The sequence below is a fragment of the Sander lucioperca genome, chromosome 15 (assembly GCF_008315115.2).
Source record: "Sander lucioperca isolate FBNREF2018 chromosome 15, SLUC_FBN_1.2, whole genome shotgun sequence".
NCBI classification, from domain to species: Eukaryota; Metazoa; Chordata; class Actinopteri; order Perciformes; family Percidae; genus Sander; species Sander lucioperca.
The window spans coordinates 18,643,041-18,664,166 of record NC_050187.1 but is presented as its reverse complement, the minus strand read 5'-3'; the positions used below and the strand labels follow the sequence as shown (position 1 = coordinate 18,664,166).

The window sequence follows — 21,126 nt, the reverse complement described above, 5'->3', positions numbered from 1 at the left end:
GGAGAAATATGAAATGAAATAAAACACAACAAACTATGAAAAAGCATGTAACTCATAACATTTAAGCATGATACAGGAAAAAAACATCACAAGTTTAAATAACTTAAATCAGCACAAATTAGCTAAGAAGGGTCAATCAAATCCTTCACCTCCTAATGGAAAAAACACAAGACATGGGTGTGCATTGAAAAACAAAATTGTACTCTGTGGTCAACAGGGAAGTGCCCAGAATCCAAAATATACGTTTCACGTGCATTTTTATGCACATGAATGAACATATTCCAATGTTACCTCTAACCTGAGTTTTCCAGTAGATTATAGGTCAAACTAACAAAATCAATAAAAAAGAAACAAAAAAGTTTCAACTGATGGGTGTGACTGATGAGGCTGAGGCAAAGGCACCTTGATCAAGAGGAGAGAGGTATGCGCTATGGGTATGCATCACTGACTCTGTTCGCCCCGCCCACGCTCAACGCTGAATGGCTGAGGCGTACAAGCGCGCTCTTCTATTGGATCATCCTGTTGTCAGTTTTATCTTCCAGCTCTGAATATCGCACGACCAGGGAGACATGAAGAGAGAAAACGAACGATACGCGGGATACACCGCTGGTGGATACACGGAAGAAGAAGGAGGACGCAGTCTGCTATGGTAAGAAACCAAACGGATCAAACTTACTGCAGGATATTTTTACACAAAAAGATCAAGAGGGAAGGAACTTTACCGATGCGAAACAACATAATGCCCCAATGACAAGAGATGTTCTGAAGTTGGATGCAGGTTACTAACGGTGTAAATTCAGTTGTTTGCATTTTTGAATATTTCATCAAGTGATTTACTGCTAAATGTCTCCCTCCAGTATGTGCTTGTCCTTCAATTTAGACGTTAGCGGAAAGGTTCAGTATGTGCGTTATTTGGAGCTGTCCATTTTACGCGTGGGAATGGGATTGTCTCCGGGCGCAGCTGCCAGAGTAGGTGCGATAATTGGATACGATTCTCGCGATGATCAAACCAATTAACATACTTGCATTGGTTCTTTGTCCAGCGAGGGAGCTGTCACATAAAGGTGGTCACAACAAGAAGAAGAAGAAGAGAAGAGAAGAGACAGATTATGTAAATTCACCCAAATCTGATCACCCAATGACCCCTATTTTCTTTGCACAGCTCTAAGTATTTGGTCCATCTCCTGTGCAGCCATGTGTGGTGGTTGAATAATTCATAATAATGGTGACAGAAACAACAGAAATGCTTCATTGAAGTAATGGAATATTTAAACATCCATTATTGTGTGTGTGTGTGTGTGTGTGTGTGTGTGTGTGTGTGTGTGTGTGTGTGTGTGTGTGTAGACAGATAGACAGACCATCCCATTATGCACCTATACTTTATGAGCAGTTTCCTTGGATGAAAGTGAAGCTGGGCAGAGGTCATTAAAGGGAGGGCAGTAGGCTGATAGGTGCTTCTATTGCCTAAGTAATTAACATAAATATGTTGGGGATTTTTTAATGTAGATGATGAATAAGCCCATTGGAGGTGGTAGATGATGAATAAGTCCATTGGAGGAGTTTGGATTTGAATCTTCAGTTGTATGAAGATTTTATATATATATATATATATATATATATATATATATATATATATATATATATATATATATATGTATGTATGTATATGTATATATATGTATGTATGTATATATATGTATGTATATATATGTGTGTGTGTGTGTGTGTGTGTGTGTGTGTGTGTGTGTGTGTATGTAATCTTTCGTGCTCTGTGTTCATTGTTCAGCTGAATCTGCACCACACCTCCCAGAGATCACTTCCCAGTCAGACAGTGCTGTGGCCAGTACTGGGCAGTCTGTTTCCTGGTTTTTGTGGTGACTTTTGCTGCTCATGCAAGCTTTTTTTTCTTCTGTTTTTGCCCCTAAGAAACTTCTGTTTCAGCTGCAGGAAATGCAAAAGATTTACTTCCTGTGTACCAGAGCTAACTCTTGGAAAATATTAACCTCATTTGCATTTAAGAATAACAACAAATAAACAAAGGTTTGATGAACCATGTTGTTTATCATGATTGGGTCAGTAATAGATCAAAATAAAGTATATCAAAGTGGAACTGCATCTACATTAAATAATGCACAAATCATTCGGCCTACGTATTACCCTCTTTTCATTATGACCAAATTATGCTCTGCAACTAAATGGATAATCTGAGAAAGTACAGAGAGTCCCAACCAATAACTCGGCCGTTAGCACTTTAAATACTACATGAAAAGCTCCAAAGTATAACTGTCCACTCTCCTACTGGCTGTGTTCCTGCATGTGTCAGAGATCATAATCCAAGTTAAACTGAACAGTGTCTCTTCCATCACTAGATGGAGATGCAGCTATGCTGCTACACTTTACAGATCAGGATGAAGTTCAATGTACATAACGCTTTAGACACTAGGTGGCAGCATCATAGCACCAACATCATGATTTTGGACCCAGTGATAGATATAGATACTGTGCATTAGAATCTTGTGTTCAAATGTAAACTGTCAGTGTGAGTTCGTACTTTCTACTCTTATAATCTGCCAACCTTTCTATGTAGGTTTTAATAACTGCCAATTTTTTTCTAATTCTGTCAACAGAAAAAGAAAACCTCACAGTTGTCAGACCAAAGCTCAGACTTGTAAATGACTATAAATGTAAGTACTCAGTCTCATGTTACCTTATAAACTTCAGCTACCACAAATATGAATACAATACTATTACACAGTGTTAAGAGAAATAAAAAAAAAACACTCTACCATAAAAGTCGGTAATCAATCATTTGCAACTGCAAATTTGCTCTTTCAGTCATGTGGTTACCTTTTAATTATAGGAAGATGTGTGTGGTGTGTTGAAGAAAAGGTTAAGCAAGTCTGCAGTAAAGGTGTAAACAAGTTTGGTAAACATTCGTTCTTAGTTGGTAGCTAATGTTAAGATTTGGGATGTTGTGTTCATGAAAGAAGTAGTGTATAATAACAATAATATATAAAAAAAATATATATATATAATGCAATTAAATGAGATTTTAACAGTGGTGGAAGAAGTATTTAGATCCTTTACCTAAATAGAAGTAGCAATACCACACTGTTAAACTACAAGTCCACATTCTACTTCAGTAAAAGTACAGTACAGTTTTTTTCGATTGCTAGACGACAGTGGGCACAACTGGAGTAACATATGCAAAACTCTAACTACAGTCTGCACAGCAGCAATTCATGTGGACCAAACTGTAGTATGTTTTTCATTGCTTGAACACAGTTTTCAAAACTCTACAGACTTGTCCTTGGCTTTCAACACAACCTGCACAACACTGGATTTACAGCACTGCTGTCAAAACTGTTAACCACGCATTCAAAACAGTACGGATTTCAGCCTGGTGCATTTCAAACACTCCTGAGTGCAATGGTTTCTTGTTTTAGTGAACACATACTGTATATACAGTATATAGGGAAGGCTCATAAAGCCTTTTTTGAAAATAAAGAAACACCAAATAAGAATGTAACAATTATACATTGTACCGTTTGAGAGAAACAGTGAACAGGTAAAAGAGCAAAGATACCAATATGTCCAGTTAAGATGTCTGACGTTACATACACAGCTGTGAAAATGTGAAAAACACTTCCTTTACTATAGTACAACTGCACACTTACTGTTTATCACAAAGTAATGGCGGTGTAAGCAATAGGAACACCACGGTCATTTGTATTTAGAGATAATGTAGGTTCATGGCAAGAGAAGACATGCAATTTGTTGATAAAAAAAACTTGTAAAACTTCTGGACTATTACATACCTTTTAGTTTGTAACATTTATTTATGTATTTATTTATATATATATATATATATATATATATATATATATATATATATATATATATATATATATATATTTACTGTAGGTAAGCAAACTGAGGATTTTCATTCATTCTTGTTTACCTCAAAACTTGTCTAAAATAAAAAAGGAAAGAAAATAATTTCACTCTTTTCTTATAGCAAATATTGATTAGTGTAAAATCACTTAAATTATTCAAACTGTAAAGATTAAAAGTGTTTTAATTTCTGTATTGGTGTTTGATGGTAGTGCTTTTACCCTCAGTGTGTTCTGAGTGACGGTGTGTGTTATCTAGATGAGGATTGTTCTGAGCGTTCGGCTGCACTGAGCCTGTTTTGAGACATGTGTAAAGAGTTGCGTTGCTTGGAATGAGTTTTGCAGGTGATGTGAACTGTTTAGCTCAGGTGACTGTTGGTAATGCAGACTGTCGTTTGAGTTTTGCCCATGGGGCTTCAGGCATTTAGCAATCGAAAAAAACTGTGTTAGCAAAAAGTATCAGAAGTTAAAGTGTTCTGCAGAATAGCCCCTGTCAGTGTTATAGTAAGTGTATTTGAGTATTTGTATAATTGTTTTTGTAATATTACTACTGACTCATTAAGCAGCATGTTAATGTTATATTTGGTTGAGATAATTTTTAATTCTTGATATGCTGTTGAGTTTATTATAGAACTATTATTGTATACTATATTGTTTTCTTTTACATGTTCAAAATAAATTTCAGAGAAAGAACTAATTGAATAACAAATTAAATTTATGTAATAAGATGATGGTCTAGATTTGGTTTGGAACATCTTAATCTGTAAAGTAACTACAGCTGTCACATAAACATAGTGGTGTTAAAAATGTACGATTTCTGTATAAATGATAAAGTACTGGATTTTGAGGGTGTTTCTGTTGCACAGTACAGTACAGTTATCTTGACAGCTGTTAAAAGTTCCTTTTAGTCAGTATTCTGTCCTAACTTCATCACCTGTTTGACTTCAAAGGCACCCAACTGCTTGCATTTGTATTTATCGATAACATACTAGATATGAAAAGTCCCTTAAATTACCCGGCTCAGCTTGGGACAAAGGCAACCTTGTTTAGCAGTTTACTTTCACTTTCCATTTTACTACCCTGTGCACATTGTGTTAACAGGATAATATGTCAGTTTTGCAAGAGCTCATATTAATGCTAAAAGTGTTTTTAGCTGGAAAATAAAACAGGTTAGCACATGCCTTAGTTATTCACTTTCCATTACCCAGATTTATGTGGGTGCACGGCAAAATTAGGCCAAAGTGTGTGTGTGTGTGTGTGTGTGTGTGTGTGTGTGTGTGTGTGTGTGTGTGTGTGTGTGTGTGTGTGTGTGTGTGTGTGTGTTCTCTTTTGTCACATGCTTTACAAGAAATCACAGAGCACTCACTTTACTATAACCTGTGATATGTACAGTTTTGGTGCAATGTTTTCTCCAAAACACCTCCAGCAAATGCTCTTACATCAATTGGTCACCTCTGTGGATTTTACACAGTGCCATGGAAAGAGATATTTATACATTCACATTATAATACAACACACAGTTAGCTGGATGTTTGTGCAGATGTTGACATGTTTGCTTTGTGCCTGCCGCTGACTCACATCCTGTAGTTTATTAACTAAAGCTCAGGCTGTGGGTTAAGTGACCTCTCATATCCTGTCAAGGAAGTAATCGTCTTTCCCATTATTCAGCTCTTAAGAAAATCAGGGGTTTTAACAATAAATACCATGCAAGGCCACACTATTGTTTCTGATATATTTATTAAAAAAAAAAAAACAATGTCTGAAAGATGCTCATATTCATATAAAAATAAATAACCAACTAAGTCTCTTCAGTTAGCTTTTCCAGCTGCATACACAGAACTACACATAAACAATACATTGACCGTTTGAAAGTGTTTTAAAGCTTAAACTGTTAACATTTAGCCTCCAGGGCTCAGTATTCAGCATTACATCAGTTATTTGCACACAATCAATAAAGCCCCCTGCTGCTGGCCTACAAAGAGAGTTTCATTTACAGCTCAGACAACAATTTATAGGAGCCTGATGTCGGAGCTGTGCAACGTTTATAGAAAAAAGCGTGGTATACATGCTGTTTTTCTTAACACCTGGAGTCTGGAGTCCACAGTGTGGCAAGAATCAGCATGTAGACGCTTCTCTCCGTATAGTGGCTTCGTATCATTTGTCAGGCTGGTTGACTATTGGGAGTTAGAGGATGAGGATTTCCTGTGGCCCCGGCTCCTTTGTCGAGAGCGCTGACGCTGACCTCCTTTCCCTCCCCTCCTCCTCCTCTTCAGACACAGCTTCACTTCACGACCCATCTTATGAGCTCTGGAAAACACACACAGAATTACAAACTTTAGCCTGAAGGATGGGCTGTGAATTGATACTCATGTAGCATGCATCAGTATTTGGATACAATGTTTGTTTTGGCATGAAAAGCTTTTATGACAGAATCCATCTTAGAAAGGAAAGCATGAAATACTTGGATTCTAATACAAAATTAGTTGATTACCACTTTGTGAGAGGCACTAACTGTTATTCTTTTCTGTCTCACAAGTAGCAAAGCATGTTGAGAAAAAATCAAGAAACTGCTCAACAAGGTGCTTTGTTAGTACAAGAACTGGCTTGGCAACAAATAAGATACTATTGGCAGCGATTTTCAGGAAATATGAAGACGGGTGGAACCCTTCTCTAACCAGTTAGGACGCACGTCCTAAATATTCTGCAATCTGTCGTGTAAGAAGAATATTGCTGTGTGCAAATGAATTGAAGGATTACATGATACTGACAAAGCTGAAGAATCCATTATAAAACCCAGTTGCTGTGCATGCCTTGAGTGAGTGTGTGCCTACTAGTTCACTGATCCAGATTCTTACCTATTCCAGCAGTGAATCAGCTGTTTGCCCATCGGTGCCTCTGGATTCAGACACACTGGATCATTGTTCTTTAGTGTCACTCTGAAAAATACATGTAAACTCACACATTTACTCATCTGTGTGTGTGTGTGTGTGTGTGTGTGTGTGTGTGCATGATGTGTGTGCATGATGTGTGTGTCTGCAGGATCTGGTACTCACATTATTGTGACTTTGTCACAGCTGGGGCTTTTTGGGTAGACTGTGAGCTCTTTCAGTTGCCCTCTGACACCTCGTTGCGTCTGCGGACACAAACATCTTCCCGGGACAAACGTGCTGTCTGACTCTCTCACTGCACAGATAATGTAACAGTGATACAATGTTATAGGTTAATTCAATACAGTTAAACACAAGTAGATATTATGTTACTGTGTGTTAACATGCTCAGACAGCTTTGCCCAAGTAAAACGGCTATCCAGATTTTCTTATCCAAAAATACACAAATATAAGCATAGATGATTCTTACCTGTGATCAGCAGACAACAGAGGCTCAGGAAAGCGAGCTGACAGACTGACTGAGGATTAAGCTTCATACTGGAGACGAGCTGAGCATTGACACTGAGCCCCTGAGCCACATGTAGCCGTTTTATACTCTTGCACCTCCCCCCGCACCCTCAGAGCTGGGCTTTCCAAACCAGGAAATTCCCTCATGGCACTTTCACTCTAAAATATCAGGAGGATGCAGGAATCAGGGACACCATTCCTCTGTCTTGTCATAAAAGACTTGAAACCCTGAAGGACACAGTGATTAATAGGTGTCCTTTTGTTTTTACAGCGTTACATTTATTGGACAAAAAAAGACACTGGTGTTGCACACCAGTTGTGTTTCCTTTCATCATTATGATGCTAACAGTTTATAAAAAGCTTGCCACAGTAACAGGAGTATCCTTGAATGAGACAGAAGTGTTTTCCGGGCTTTGTTGAGCTTTGCCACAACATGTTACTCTGTTGGCTTTGTGTCAACAACCCCATTTGATTTCTCCTAATTCTCTATCCCTGCTTTTACCACCGGAGCCATTAGAAAATACCTTCCAATCATCAAAAATAAATCATGACAGCACATTAAACTAATGTGCATATTTTATATTCATTGTTTTTGTTAGATATTTCTATGTCTTAGTCCATCTTTTTAAAAGCACATACTGTAGTCAAAGGAATTTTCTTTCTGGGAATAATTAAGGTTAACTGTACATGCACATCATCATTTATATAGACTCAGTCATTAGTTAAGATTTTACAGTGTTATAGAGATACAGTAATACAATCGTTCTGTCATTATTAATGTTTGTCTCTCATGCTTTTCTGCCACAGCTGGGCTCTGTTCAGAATGGGTGAGCGTCAGACCTACGTGAAGCTCAGTGAAGAGAAACTTATACCAAAGTAAGTCCTGTTAGTTCACTCACAGTAATCACATAAGATCAAGCACAATTACAATGGTGATTGCATGTATTAGATTTCATCACTACTCGCATTGTGTTGTGTGAGATCCATGAGTGCTAATCTACCCTTTGTGGTTTTGTGTTCAAATTCAGGTCTGACATCTTGTCACTGCTTAGGACCTACAACTGTTACCACGAAGGGAAAAACTTCCAGCTGAGGACTCGCGAGGTAAGACAAATTCAGATACCTGACAAGAGAGAATGCTGGCAGAAATAAAAAGATAAACAGGGAGAGTTATTGACGATTGTTTGGTGGTACATCTGGGCATGCTGGATTGCAGGACATACAGTGTTGTGTAATGGGTCGCACTCGCACACAAAACAAAACTGGAACCAGTTAAACCAGCACTTTGATTTTCAGGCAGATAATGAGGACATAAAGTACTGAGACCAAATAAGCTCCCAATGTGGCAGCAGTTCTGAGCACAGACCTGCCATTCCTGGGTTTTTTCCAACATACCAAATGGATAACAAACCACAAAAAAACAGGGAAAAAAATGGAAGGAGTCTCAGATTCCAGTCATATACACTAACTGCTAAGCAAAGTATTTCCACAGTAAACGTTTTGCTGTTGTGGTGTGTCTGGTTATTTGTTTGATAATCATTCTATGGGTTTTATGGTCAGGAGTTCCCCTTTGTGTTCACAGAGAGAGAGAGAGAGAGAGAGAGAGAGAGAGAGAGAGAGAGAGAGAGAGAGAGAGAGAGAGAGAGAGAGAGAGAGAGAGAGAGAGAGAGAGAGAGAGAGAGAGAGAGAGAGAGAGAGAGAGAGAGAGAGAGAGAGAAGAGAGAGAGAGAGAGAAGAGAGAGAGAGAGAGAGAGAGAGAGAGAGAGAGAGAGAGAGAGAGAGAGAGAGAGAGAGAGAGATCCCACCAGCCAGACTCTACATTTTCTTCTGGGAAAATTCCCCCACAGTCACAGACATAATATGTGTACATGCAACATACACATTGCATTACACTACTATAGCTTGTAATAGGCCATATGAAGCTTTAATGTGGGGTTTTAAAAGGGGGTCATCTTTTAACTTTGATAAAAATTTAAGTTCGTAATTCAACCAAAACGTTGAACGTAGATTCAGTTCAGACAGAATAGGCTTATCTTAATATATTTCTCAAGTGTGATGTAAAAGGAGTATGTAAAACGAGACTACTGCAGTGACAGCTGGCGATTCTACAGTATATGTTTGGTGAGAAATATAGAAAACAGACAAAAAAGGAGTGAAGGGTATTAGCCAGAACAGAAAAAAATGACTAAATTAGCCACTAAATTAACTTTTTTGATACTGTATTGTTAGGGTACAAAATACATTGTGATAGCATTGTGAAAACACTGTACATGTCACACTATAACATATGCTATATATATATAGGAATGGGTGAAGTGTTCATTTATGTAAAATTGTCTCTTGTCTTGTTGTAATAATGTATGCTTACTTACTTACTTACTTATGATATAATGACATTGTTCGAGCTGATGGAGTGATGCAAAAGGTTACTCACAACTGACTCATTAGATTTTTTGTGGATAAGAGGGACAAAACATTACTCAGCAGTGACATTCTTGGGCTGGAAGCTGGCCTAAGACCAACATTTGGAAACTCCTAATGTGAATTTCTAGAAAATACAGTGACTGTATGGATGACTTTAAATGAAAGCCAGCTGTAGACATGCACTATCATTCCCAGACAGACAGGCAGTTACCGTGATCATAATATACCTGACATGTCTGTTTTTAATCATTTCTATTGATTATCCACAGACTAATGCAAAAATCGTTTCGGTGTGAAAAAAGAAGTGGAATTGTAACTGTTGTTGTTTTAAAATGACATCATGACCACGCTCTGCAGGTGGGGTCAGGTGATGTGTGCTAGTCATGTTGTGGGTTGAAATGTCAGGTGGTTTATTTGAAAACAAGCTCTAACACGAATGCCTACTAAGAGTACAACTGTGTTAGCTGTAATCATGTAGATGATGCTGATAGCTGGAGGTATGTTCTCCTTTCACTGCTCAGCAGCAGCCTTGCTGGATTCACTGTCTTGCTCAAGAGCACTTTAGCAAGGGCTGTAAACATTGGTCCTCTCATTAAATTAATGTGATTTTTAGCCTCTAAATTAATTGTCAGATAATATTGTGGTGTAGTCAAAAGATTTCAGTCGGATAAGTTAACACTGGTATTTGCCTCTGCCTGTCTGCTGTGATATCCCAAATATCGATCTATCTGCATGCAGCTCCCTCTAGTGGCTGTTCCATGTACTTTTAAGTTTAAAATGCCACCACTGTAGCGCCATTGATTACCACTAGATGACAGTGGCATGACAATGGCCCATTTCAGAATAATGTTTATAATATCATTATATACATTATAATATATTAATTGTTGCTGCCTTAATATCTACATTACTTTAATGTTGCAGCTGGTAATTGTGGGGCTAATTCTAAATTGCTTTGTACACAGCTGGGTAGTTTGTAAATATCCTCCAGGGCATTATGCCCTTTCCAATCTACCTATAATAATCCCTTTCCAATCTACCTATAATAATATATCATGATTCATTTGATGACTATATTTTGTAATATTAATATGAATCTGAAAAGTAACTAACAACTAACTGTAGTGGAGTTAAAAAGTCCAATATTTACTTCTTAAATGTAAGGAAGTAGAACAATAACGTAGCAGAAAGTGGAAACACTCAAATACTAACATACAGAGCTTGAGTAATAATTACTTTCCCACCACTAGTATGATATGAAAATGAACTAGTGATTTAAACAGTCAAATAAATGTAGTGTAGTAAAATGTACACCATTCCTCTCTGTAATGTAGTAGAGTATAGTCTAGTGTAGATGTTAAAGTAGCATACAATACAAATACTAGCCTACATCAAAATTGTACTTGAGTACAGTATATGAGTATCACTTAGTTCCATTCCACCACTGGCCTATAGATACAACCTCCCACAGTATTTTACTACATACATGGATGCAACCTTGGCAGCAGCATTTCAACTATTATTTTTATGATAAAAAAGTAAAACTACCTATCACGATTCAGTTTATGGCAGAAAATAGAAAAGGAGCAGCACTTTCTCACTTTTTCAAAGCTGGAACCAGAAATTGTTTTGCATTTTGCTTTGCTTGACAAATTACTTTAAGGATTAAATAATTATTGAAATTGTTGCAAATCATTTTATTGAAATAGTTCTGCTCTATTTTCAAGTGGATTGAGATGTGATGATATTTAGCTCTTTTGTAGAGTAACTTCAGAAACAGCAGAGAAACATCTTCATGATTATTTTAGTATTTTATTAGAAAACTATATTCTTAACATCTTTACAAAATATCCAACGTAAACATGTAGACTTCAATCCTCAGTGCATAGAAATAGATCTTCACTATTCTCTTCAGCCATGTGGTTATTTTTTCTTTGTTTAATCATGATAACAAGTCCCATCATACATTGCGTAGATTTAATCTTCATAAACAGAGCAGGTTCTTCCCAGCTTGTTTGACTATGAGATATTCCACCAAAGGGCATCCCACAACAACATCTCTCTTCAAGTCCTTATCTGTCCAAACAGCCAGTCCACGGGATCTTTGCCCCTGCAGTCTTTTTCTCTGGCCATCTTGAGAGAAAAATCCTCTGCACTGTTTAGACTCAGACTGTAATGTCTGGAAGTCCTTGGTGTGCAAGGAAAGCTGCGAGGAGATGAAAAAAACGAGTACTGCCACAGCCTGGGGGGCCTCTGAAGTCTGACGGGGCCGCAGCTCGGGGCCTCAACAGGGCGGGCAAGGGCCTGGATACTAGTCATGTAGTCCTCTAGAGACTGGGAGCTCTGGCTAGATTGAGAAGATGAGGGGTGGACAGGCAAGTCCTCAAGCGTCTCAGTAATGGTGGGTAAGAGAGGCAGGGAAAGTAACAACCACCTGCGTTTCATGCTGCAGCGGGAGAGGAAAAATAAAATAGTTAGACTGGCTCTTTGTCTACAGACTTCAATGACATAAAATAAATTTAATCATTTATTAAAAAACAAATCTTTTTATAGGGTCTTTCACTGTGCTGCTAAAAACTCTTCACCCTGGTTTAGCATCTGCATTTGCTGTTTTGCCTGCTGTCTTTTAGCCTTTTGCTTTGTTCTAATATAACAGATGAACTACTAACTGTACATACCTTTCCTCGTGTGATAGTGTGAATTACAATTAAGAATTAAAACCGCTGTCAAAACATTTAACTCTATTTCAAGATTTGTGTTTCTATCTTCTGTCTGGTTTGTAACGAGTAAAATATAAAGTTGCTACAATTCCTTTAAAAAAAAGTTGTAGAAATGGCTAAATGTAAGCCCTCTATAATAAAGAACAGCTGATAATTAAGAAGTTGAAGAAGCACTCTCACCTTTGATGCTTGAGTTGTATGGTTGACATGCAGAGGGAAACAGTGATGTCTAGTCCGCTCAGTTGAATATGACTGGACCAGAGTGTGTATCCAGGCTTTATAGAGGCACCCTGAAGCAGATTAACCACTACTTCTAAAAATAGTTCTGCTGAACTTACTCACACTCATGCCTGTTCAGGAAACTTAGGAGTGGCCTGTCAGCGAGGTTCAGTGGTGCAGCTGCTCTGAATGTTTATATTCCAGAAACAATGAAGCCCCTGAGACCAATCTGTCTCACCTCCGAAACCCCACTTTCTGCTTATTTTTCTCTTTTCTCTGACAGTTCAGTACTAAATTGATTATTTATCTGAAAATGGTACTAAAAACTGACTGTGTTCATCTCCAATATTATTATTCTTTTAGCAATTTGCACATTTCCCACTGACAAGCCTCCTTTTGATTCCACCACCTACGATCAGAAGTAACTGTTAGCCTCAAGTTATCCATGCAAATGAAACTATTAACAGTCTAAATATGAAATCCATACATTTAGAGGCCCAGCATGAAGAATTACTTAAGCTCCATAAGCTGTTTGTGTCGACAGCATTTAGGCCTAAATCTCAATATGTTTAAATCTAGAACTGTTTTTTTATCAGTTGTCCTCAGTTTTTAGATTTGAAATCTTTGAAGTCTAATTTGTTTTCTCTATTAGGCAAATTTTTCAAAGCTTACAGAAAAGGTTCATACACACACACACACACACACACACACACACATAAATTATCAGTTAAGAATACTCTTCTGTATTAATGAAGGCCTGGTGCAAGATCAACAATTAAATCTATATACTGTAGAGTATGTATATATACACCCATATATCCTCCTAAATACAGTATGTTATAGAATACAGGGACCTAATTAATGACCACAGTATACATAATTTCCAAATAGATCAAAATCATTTCCAATTAAAAGTCAACACTTTTATAATACTTTGGCAGTCAGTGTACATACGCTGATCAGACTTCTGAGAATTAGAATCGGTTTTTACTTTGGTGTTAAAATATCTGTGACAAATTGATTTATAGACTTTTCCATTAGCAGAATCTGGGTTAATAGAAAAGTATCAAAGTAGATATTGTGATGATATAACAAACTGTTTGAGATGAAGAAAACTGATTGTGATTACAACAGTCATAGCTGTGGTGTAATATGGGATTTATCACTGGTTCAGTTGTAATATTTTTAATTTTTTTTTTGCATTCAAAAGGCAATTGAACATTTTTTAAAACAGAATGACACTGTTTTATCTCTGTACTCAGAACACATAGTGTGACCATTTTCTTCTAAATTTAGAGTTTCAATTCTGTGAAATCAAAACGCCTCCCCTGTGTGTACGTGACCCAAAGCAGTTATGTCTCTGTTCTCATTATTGCTGCCTTCTCAGACGTGACTTCACCCTTGTACTGTGTAAAAAAGGGTGGGTCAAACCTGGCGGGGTTTCTCCTAGATGAGAGGGTTCACCCTATAGCTGTGAGCGATTATTCCTGCACGTACACCTGATATCGAGCCGCTGTGGCTGGCGGCCAACAGGATATCCCCCCTGACCACGAGTGCTGATGCTTTTTGTTATGTGTGTTTGTGCATGTGTGTGTAGGAGGATGGAGAGCTCATTCTCGAGGGGTTGCTGAACATCTACTGGGGTCTTCGCCGGCCAATCAGACTTCAGATGTACGATGACAATGAAAGATTCCGTCTCAACCGGTATGACAACGCGGCCCAGACTGACACGCAGATGCCTTCGAGTGCTGAACAAACAGATGTTGGCTGTGTGACTACAACACTCTCAACAGGGACCTCTCGCACAATAGCAGGGAAAGTCAAACTATAACAACTGACCTTTTTGTTCCCCAGCATCACTCTGTATTATGTATAGGTTTGAACATTGCTGTAAATATGTTAGAATTTACCAAAAGGCTAGTTTTCATCTGTAGACCCTGGCCAGATGTTACAATAAACTCCCTAAAAGTAAAAGAACAAAACAGTACGATGTTGCTTTAAAGATTTGGCAATACTTTTGAATTCAGTAATAATAAAATAAAATTAAAACTGACTTTGTAGCCTGCATTAAAGCATGTAACAGTGAATGAAATATGATTAAATAAAACTAAATAAGAAATCAAGGAACAACATGAAAAATTCAGGCTATAGGCCTACACACATTATTTTTCTTTTTGCATTGGCAACACATTTTATATGTCCAAAACATTCACTGCTTCCAACTTCTCAAATGTGTGTTACATAGGCTAATAAAGTGAATATATTTGGGTTATTTGGGTCATGTAAAAACAAGTAATTTGAACGAAACTATTTCACTATTTTCAAGCACAAAACGCACAAAAATTGATCAGGGAAATTATTTATGCAATAATCTATAATCAATATAGTCTTGACCTTGGAAACTGCAGTTCAAAATGCATTTAGCTAAGTTAGTTAGCTTAGCATAAAGATTGGAAGCAGGAAGAAACAGAGCTCTGGCTCTGTCCAAAGGTAAAACCAAGCTAAAAAAAAAAACCTAGCGTAGGCCTAATTACTGAGCTAGCTGTTTCCCCCTGCTTCCAGTCTTTGAGCTAAGCTAAGCTAACTGACTCCCGGCTGTATGCATATTTTATATGGCACTTGTGTGAGAGTGGTAAGCGCATTTCCCAAAATGTTGAACTATTCTTTTAATTTAAGATCCACCCACTAGATTTTTCCAGGATATCAACCGCATCTCACATTCTTCATCAAGATACAGTTGAAAGCTCTGGAAAAAAAGCTAGCAAGTAGACCATGAGTAAAAATCAGCTAAATGTTATTTTTTCAAAACACCTGGATGCATTTTAAGTAGTACTAGATATAGTGTTAGTAATGTTAACAAGCGATAAACACATTGTTTCTCTTTCTTCCTACAGAAACGATAGATCTGCTGTGGCAAAGCAGCTCTTAGTGGAGTCAAACAATAACTTGCCGGGTACAGAGACAGCTGGTGAGTAATATACACATGCAGTCAGTCTCACACACTCACACATTGAAAATATTTGTATCTATAAAAGGGGGACCCTGCAGAAAACAGTTGGGAATCACCTTTAAGGATTTAAAATTCTGATGATAACATTGAACCCTCTCAACTGGTTGTATTTTCATAGAACTTACTCACTCCAGATCTTAATTTGAGAGCAAAAGTATATGTTATACATGTATAGTATATGTGTATATTACAACAAAGTAATATACACATTAGCGTCTGCATTAAAAGCCTTGTACATTGTATGGGATTGGAAAAAATAACACACTTTGAAACCAATGACCATTATTTAAAATATGGTGATGTTGATGATCATACATACCATGCAGGGTGAAAAGTAGGCAACATATTTTTTATATTTTTATTTATATGAAGTTTGCCACTTTCTGCCACTTATATAATGTCTAATGATATGTGATGGAGGATGGCATGTATCTTTGTTGGACACACATTCTTCAAAGGATTCCTCAAAAAAATATTTAACAACATAAAATATTGGCTATACTGGCTATAAAACTAGTCTCAAGGAGTAAGGAGAACCAACATTGCTTTGGGTTAAAGAGTATTGAGGGGCTTTTTTGAACAAATGGGGAAACTGTTGAAGTATCTAGCCAATGACTTAATTCCTTATAAAATACTGTAAAGTGGGCTACTGAAGTTTTGTTCATTAGCTCAAAACAAACAAATGTGGACTAATTGATTCAGTTACTTAAAATGAGTCTGAACTAACTGAATAAAAGTAATTTAAAATGTCGTCTTCCAAACATATGTGATTATCAAAATTACTGGTTACAAACTCAGACCAGACAATAAAAGCTAAAAGAAAACAATGGTATGTTGAACACCATGTGTTGATCCATCTTTGTGTAAAACTATTTGCAAATGTGTTTTCTTATTCAGTTTAACTGCTGTTAAATGCGTAGCTGCTGATGTACAGTATATAAAAACAGGCACCATCTGATGCATGTGTCAAGTGAGGTGTGTTTTTGTTGACCCTGAGGTGAGGACATGGGCGGTCAGGAGGACGAGGATTCCCCTCAGCTGCTGAGGACCAGGAGTGATGCTTCCTTCATGCGGGTTCAGAGGAGGTCGAAGACACACACTGCCAGAGATTTGCAGCGCTTGCGCACACACAGGTTCTCAATCAACGGACACTTCTACAACCACAAGGTACAATAAACAGACACACACACAAGCACACCATGTATCCCGTTGTTGACACATCTCCCGCGGCATATTGGCAGACGTTTCCTATGTGGGTGTGCCTGTATTTGTGCTGAGCCTGCTGTGGGTTGATTTCATTAATGTGCCACAGAGTACAAGGTTACACTGCATTCCTTCATCAGTTTCTCCTGAATACAATGTGTGTGTTTTTATTGAACAGAAACCAACTTTAGATGATTTCCTTCCTGTTTAGAATGTCCAACGTGTTCAAGTCCAGGAATCTCTACTCAAGTGTTGATGTGTTGATGAAGCAAAGTTCATATTATGTTGTGCCCTCTCAGTTATTTCTACATGTTTGTTTCTCTTGCTTTCAGACATCTGTATTTACTCCAGCCTATGGTTCAGTCACAAACGTACGAGTGAACAGCTCCATGACAACTGAACAAGTCCTCAACCTGCTGCTACACAAGTTTAGGGTAAGCAGTAACACACTGGTTACATCTCAAGAGGTGTTTCAGTAAAACTAGAAATAATCTGTATTTGTGTCGTTTTAAGGTGGAGAATAAATCAGAAGAGTTTGTCCTTTATATGGTGCACGAGTCTGGCGGTAAGTTATAACTTTTATTGTGGTTTTGTCAGTAATAATGTTGTGTTATGTGTGTTTGTGGTCACTTGTGTCCTTTGTCTATGTCCTTGTAGAAAAGACCCGACTGAGGGATGGTGAATACCCGCTGGTGGCTCGCGTGCTTTATGGGCCCTGTGAGAAAATCTCCAAGATCTTGATCACGGAGGCCGACCTGGGAGAGGAAGTCACATATGATGTGAGTCTGGGCCTCCTGTCACCACTCTCTATGTTCTCTCATGTTGGTCTGGATGAGTGACGCTTTTTTATTTTTTGTGTAGTCCCTAACATAGACACGCAATGACACAATGGACCAATGATAGACAGTTAGGTTAAATTTAGCACGCTAAGAAAAGGTATCCTGTTTCAGGACTGATGTAACAATAGACTAAGATGGCCGACAGCATGTTGTGATTGTACTGAGTAATAAATAAAACCTGTTTATGATTGGAATCACTCTCATACAGATCAACTTAGTAACACAAGTTAAAGGGTCAGTTCAACCAAATAACTTGCCTCTATATCTAGCTGTAGTTTTTATTTATTCACCTTTTATTTCTGCGTTGACCTTATCACAGTCTGTTGTTCAGTCAGTCCATCATGACATTGTTAACTGACAACTCCTCTTCTCCTGTCCTCCTTTCTTTCTCTCCTCCTCCTTTCTCCTCTCCTTTCTTTCTTTCATCCTCTTTTCTTTCTCTCCTCCTCTCCTCCTCCTTTCTTCGTTTTCTTCTTTCTTCCTCTCCTCCTTTCTTCCTCCTCTCCTCCTCCTCTCTTTTCCCCCTCCTCTCTTCTCTTTATCTTCTATACTTATAGTCAATTATTCATTATTATTATTATGATGGTTAGTCTTTCATTAAGTGAGAGTTTTATGCAACTTTTAAGTACCATTCATACTTTTTAAAAATATTCAACACAGTCAACACATTCATCCAAATTGAAGCCAGCAATCCCGTTTAGCATCAGCTTTAATATATATATATATAATTATATCATTATATTCCACATCTTTCAAACTTTATTGGTATTACTGTAATTAACTTTTCAATGACAGTCATACAGATTCCAACTTTTCAACTATTCTCACTACTTCACCTTCTTCTTACACAATTCAAGCCAGCATTCAGTGTTTCAACATACAGCATTCACATCACTATCACATCTAGTTATTTTATTGTTATTATTTTCATGTTTTTATTTGGACAGAGAAAAGAGGAATGAATTGACGTGTACCTATAGTATGGGTGCAAGTAATCAAGGATATGTGTAGCCCGCTCTTTCTAATATGATATGTGCTGATATGTTTGAATCTTTTTCTCCCCAGGTTGCCCAATACATAAAGTTTGAGATTCCTGTTTTAGACAGCTTTGTAGAGAAACTTAAAGAGGAAGAGGAACGTGAGATAAACAAGCTGACCAAAAAGTAAGTCAAGAGTCATTCTACTCGGCAAACAATCTGGTTACAATCTAGACAAAGCCTTCTTTAATAACATGTCCATTTCATTATGTGAAGCTAATATCTGTGACTGATTCTGGAAATCAAAACAAGACTTTTACTGTAATGAGGACAGTGTTTGTGTGAAACTTTCCTAACTCACTGTTTGCAAGATTGTGTAATCATAAACTCATCTAAGTGAGATTTCTGTAACACATTTTGTGTGTGTGTGTGTGTGTGTGTGTGTGTGTGTGTGTGTGTGTGTGTGTGTGTGTGTGTGTGTGTGTGTGTGTGTGTGTGTGTGTGTGTGTGAGACCAAAACCAACAATGAATTGATTCTACTAACAAGTATTGCCTGTTAGCTTATTCCTCTGTGCCATTGACCCTCACTGTCGTCCCACACATATTAATTAGCCACATCGTTGCACTGGGTGATATGTTCCTTCATTTCAATAAACATGGGAACTGTAGTTTATATTTTAGGCAATCCCACATGCATACTTCTGCTGCCGTAAGTATATATCCACAGATGGAAACAGTCCCCAACAATTTCAGTTTACTCCTGTTGGAGAAATGTTTACTTAAAACTATAGTGTCCTGCTGTTTGGAAATTGTACTTATGCCTATTTTATTTTTATTTTATTAGACTATATATTCGTAACAAGTTTGAACAGTTGTACCTTAATTTCCTGCTTAAAATCTTGTCAGCCACATACCAAGTAACACATTGTAGGTTTTGGTCTTTCAATAAGATTTGAAATAAGAAAACTAAGGTTTATTAGTAACACTCAGTTTATTTATTTTTTTATATGTATGTACCAAAATGTGTGTATTTGAGTGCCTTTGTGTAAGTGTAAGAGTGTGTCAGAGATAAAGTCTTTAATCATGTGTGTTTTCTCACTTCGGCAGGTACAGCGCTCTGAAGTCTATGATTCAACATCAGCTCGAAGGAAGAGCTCATACCAGTGACAGAGTATGAGTGTCTCTGTACACACTAATGTAGCGTGTGTGTGTGTGTGTGTGTGTGTGTGTGTGTGTGTGTGTGTGTGTGTGTGTGTGTGTGTGTGTGTGTGTGTGTGTGTGTGTGTGTGTGTGTGTGTGTGTGTGTGTGTGTGTAGAAGGGAGGGTTCAACACTAGGGTTGTTGATTTACTATGGGAACATTTGCCAATACTGTAGTGAATGCAGAGGTAAAGGTAAAAGGGTATAAGTAAAGGCTGCAATAGAACCATACCATACACCAATGTGCTACTACTTTTAGAATAACATATCTCAACAGTTTGTATTATCTGTTGATGTTATTACTGTGAAGTGTATCACTGCTTTGATATCTCTACTATTAATATATTTGCATTTTGTATGAAAATTCTTACAGCAAATGTAAATATTTATACAAGCTGTTTTTGATCATGTTTTCTCTGACTTGGACCTTTTTATGTAATAAATAAGTTTTAGTGTGGCCTTTATAATGCTGTTGGATCTCTGCTGACACCACACATACCAACTCGGACTTCGGACAAAGAAAACAGCCATCTTTATTATTTCCTGTACTTCCACAGTGACTGGAGCACAGATTAGAATTGTTCTTCTGAGTGACCCTCTTTTGCCAGCTAGTTCCCATGAGCTGTGTGTGTGTGTGTGTGTGTGTGTGTGTGTGTGTGTGTGTGTGTGTGTGTGTGTGTGTGTGTGTGTGTGTGTGTGTGTGTGTGTGTGGGAACCTATCAACATTTTACAAAGAGGGTATCCTGAGAGAGGAGGGCTGTTCCGTTTTCCCACAGTTCCAAAACAGCAAGACTGTAATGTTTTGGTGGACCAACCTTGACCATTATTGCCATTTGATTAATCAAATAACTTTCTTTTTTTTAATTTATTTTTTATTTTGTATAAATAACTATATTTTTGTATTTAGGCCTATAATTTTATATCAAGGTTTGTGTTTGCTGAATGTCAAAATCATTCATTATAATGAGTATGTTTTATTTTGTAACCTTTCATCAATTTATTTTCTTTTCCTGGCAGAAATAAGTTTTTAGCCAGCTGGTGAGTGAGCCTCACTATTAAGTAGCCTATTCCCGGCATACAGGTGGCCTACAGCAAAAGATAATGTTTGTTGCTCCATTTAAACCACCACTAGGACCATCAGCCCTAACAACTTCTGAAAAAGCTTAAGAGCCCGGTTGGTTATCCAGCCTTGGTGTTCCCTAAAATTGTAAAGAAACGCCTTTGCTGAGAAAAACACTTTTATTCTC

At 37.6% G+C, this 21,126-nt stretch overlaps 2 protein-coding genes across 6 annotated transcripts; one reads left to right on the top strand and one right to left on the bottom strand.

Moving 5' to 3' along the window:
• Nucleotides 1-525: 525 nt before the first annotated feature.
• On the top strand, nucleotides 526-20,346 carry rassf4a (Ras association domain family member 4a). Of its 5 annotated transcripts, none has more exons than XM_031304282.2 (13): nucleotides 526-649; nucleotides 2,628-2,684; nucleotides 2,861-2,926; nucleotides 8,096-8,164; nucleotides 8,317-8,392; nucleotides 14,249-14,355; nucleotides 15,546-15,619; nucleotides 16,659-16,828; nucleotides 17,197-17,298; nucleotides 17,378-17,429; nucleotides 17,522-17,643; nucleotides 18,769-18,866; nucleotides 19,788-20,346. In XM_031304282.2, the coding sequence occupies exons 4-13, from the start codon at nucleotides 8,112-8,114 to the stop codon at nucleotides 19,855-19,857; spliced, it is 924 nt and encodes a 307-aa protein (XP_031160142.1). In that variant the 5' UTR covers nucleotides 526-649; nucleotides 2,628-2,684; nucleotides 2,861-2,926; nucleotides 8,096-8,111; the 3' UTR covers nucleotides 19,858-20,346. The 5 variants fall into 5 exon arrangements, with proteins under 5 accessions (XP_031160142.1, XP_031160158.1, XP_031160133.1 ...); XM_031304291.2 differs by lacking the exon at nucleotides 526-649 and adding an exon at nucleotides 752-856; XM_031304298.2 differs by lacking the exon at nucleotides 2,861-2,926.
• LOC116053272 (growth-regulated alpha protein) lies at nucleotides 5,612-7,503 on the bottom strand. The gene is made up of 4 exons (XM_031304308.2): nucleotides 7,251-7,503; nucleotides 6,947-7,076; nucleotides 6,749-6,829; nucleotides 5,612-6,200 (listed from the first exon to the last, which is right to left on the bottom strand). Exons 1-4 carry the CDS (start codon nucleotides 7,315-7,317, stop codon nucleotides 6,068-6,070), a joined length of 411 nt encoding a protein of 136 aa, XP_031160168.1. The 5' UTR covers nucleotides 7,318-7,503; the 3' UTR covers nucleotides 5,612-6,067.
• Nucleotides 20,347-21,126: the final 780 nt, after the last annotated feature.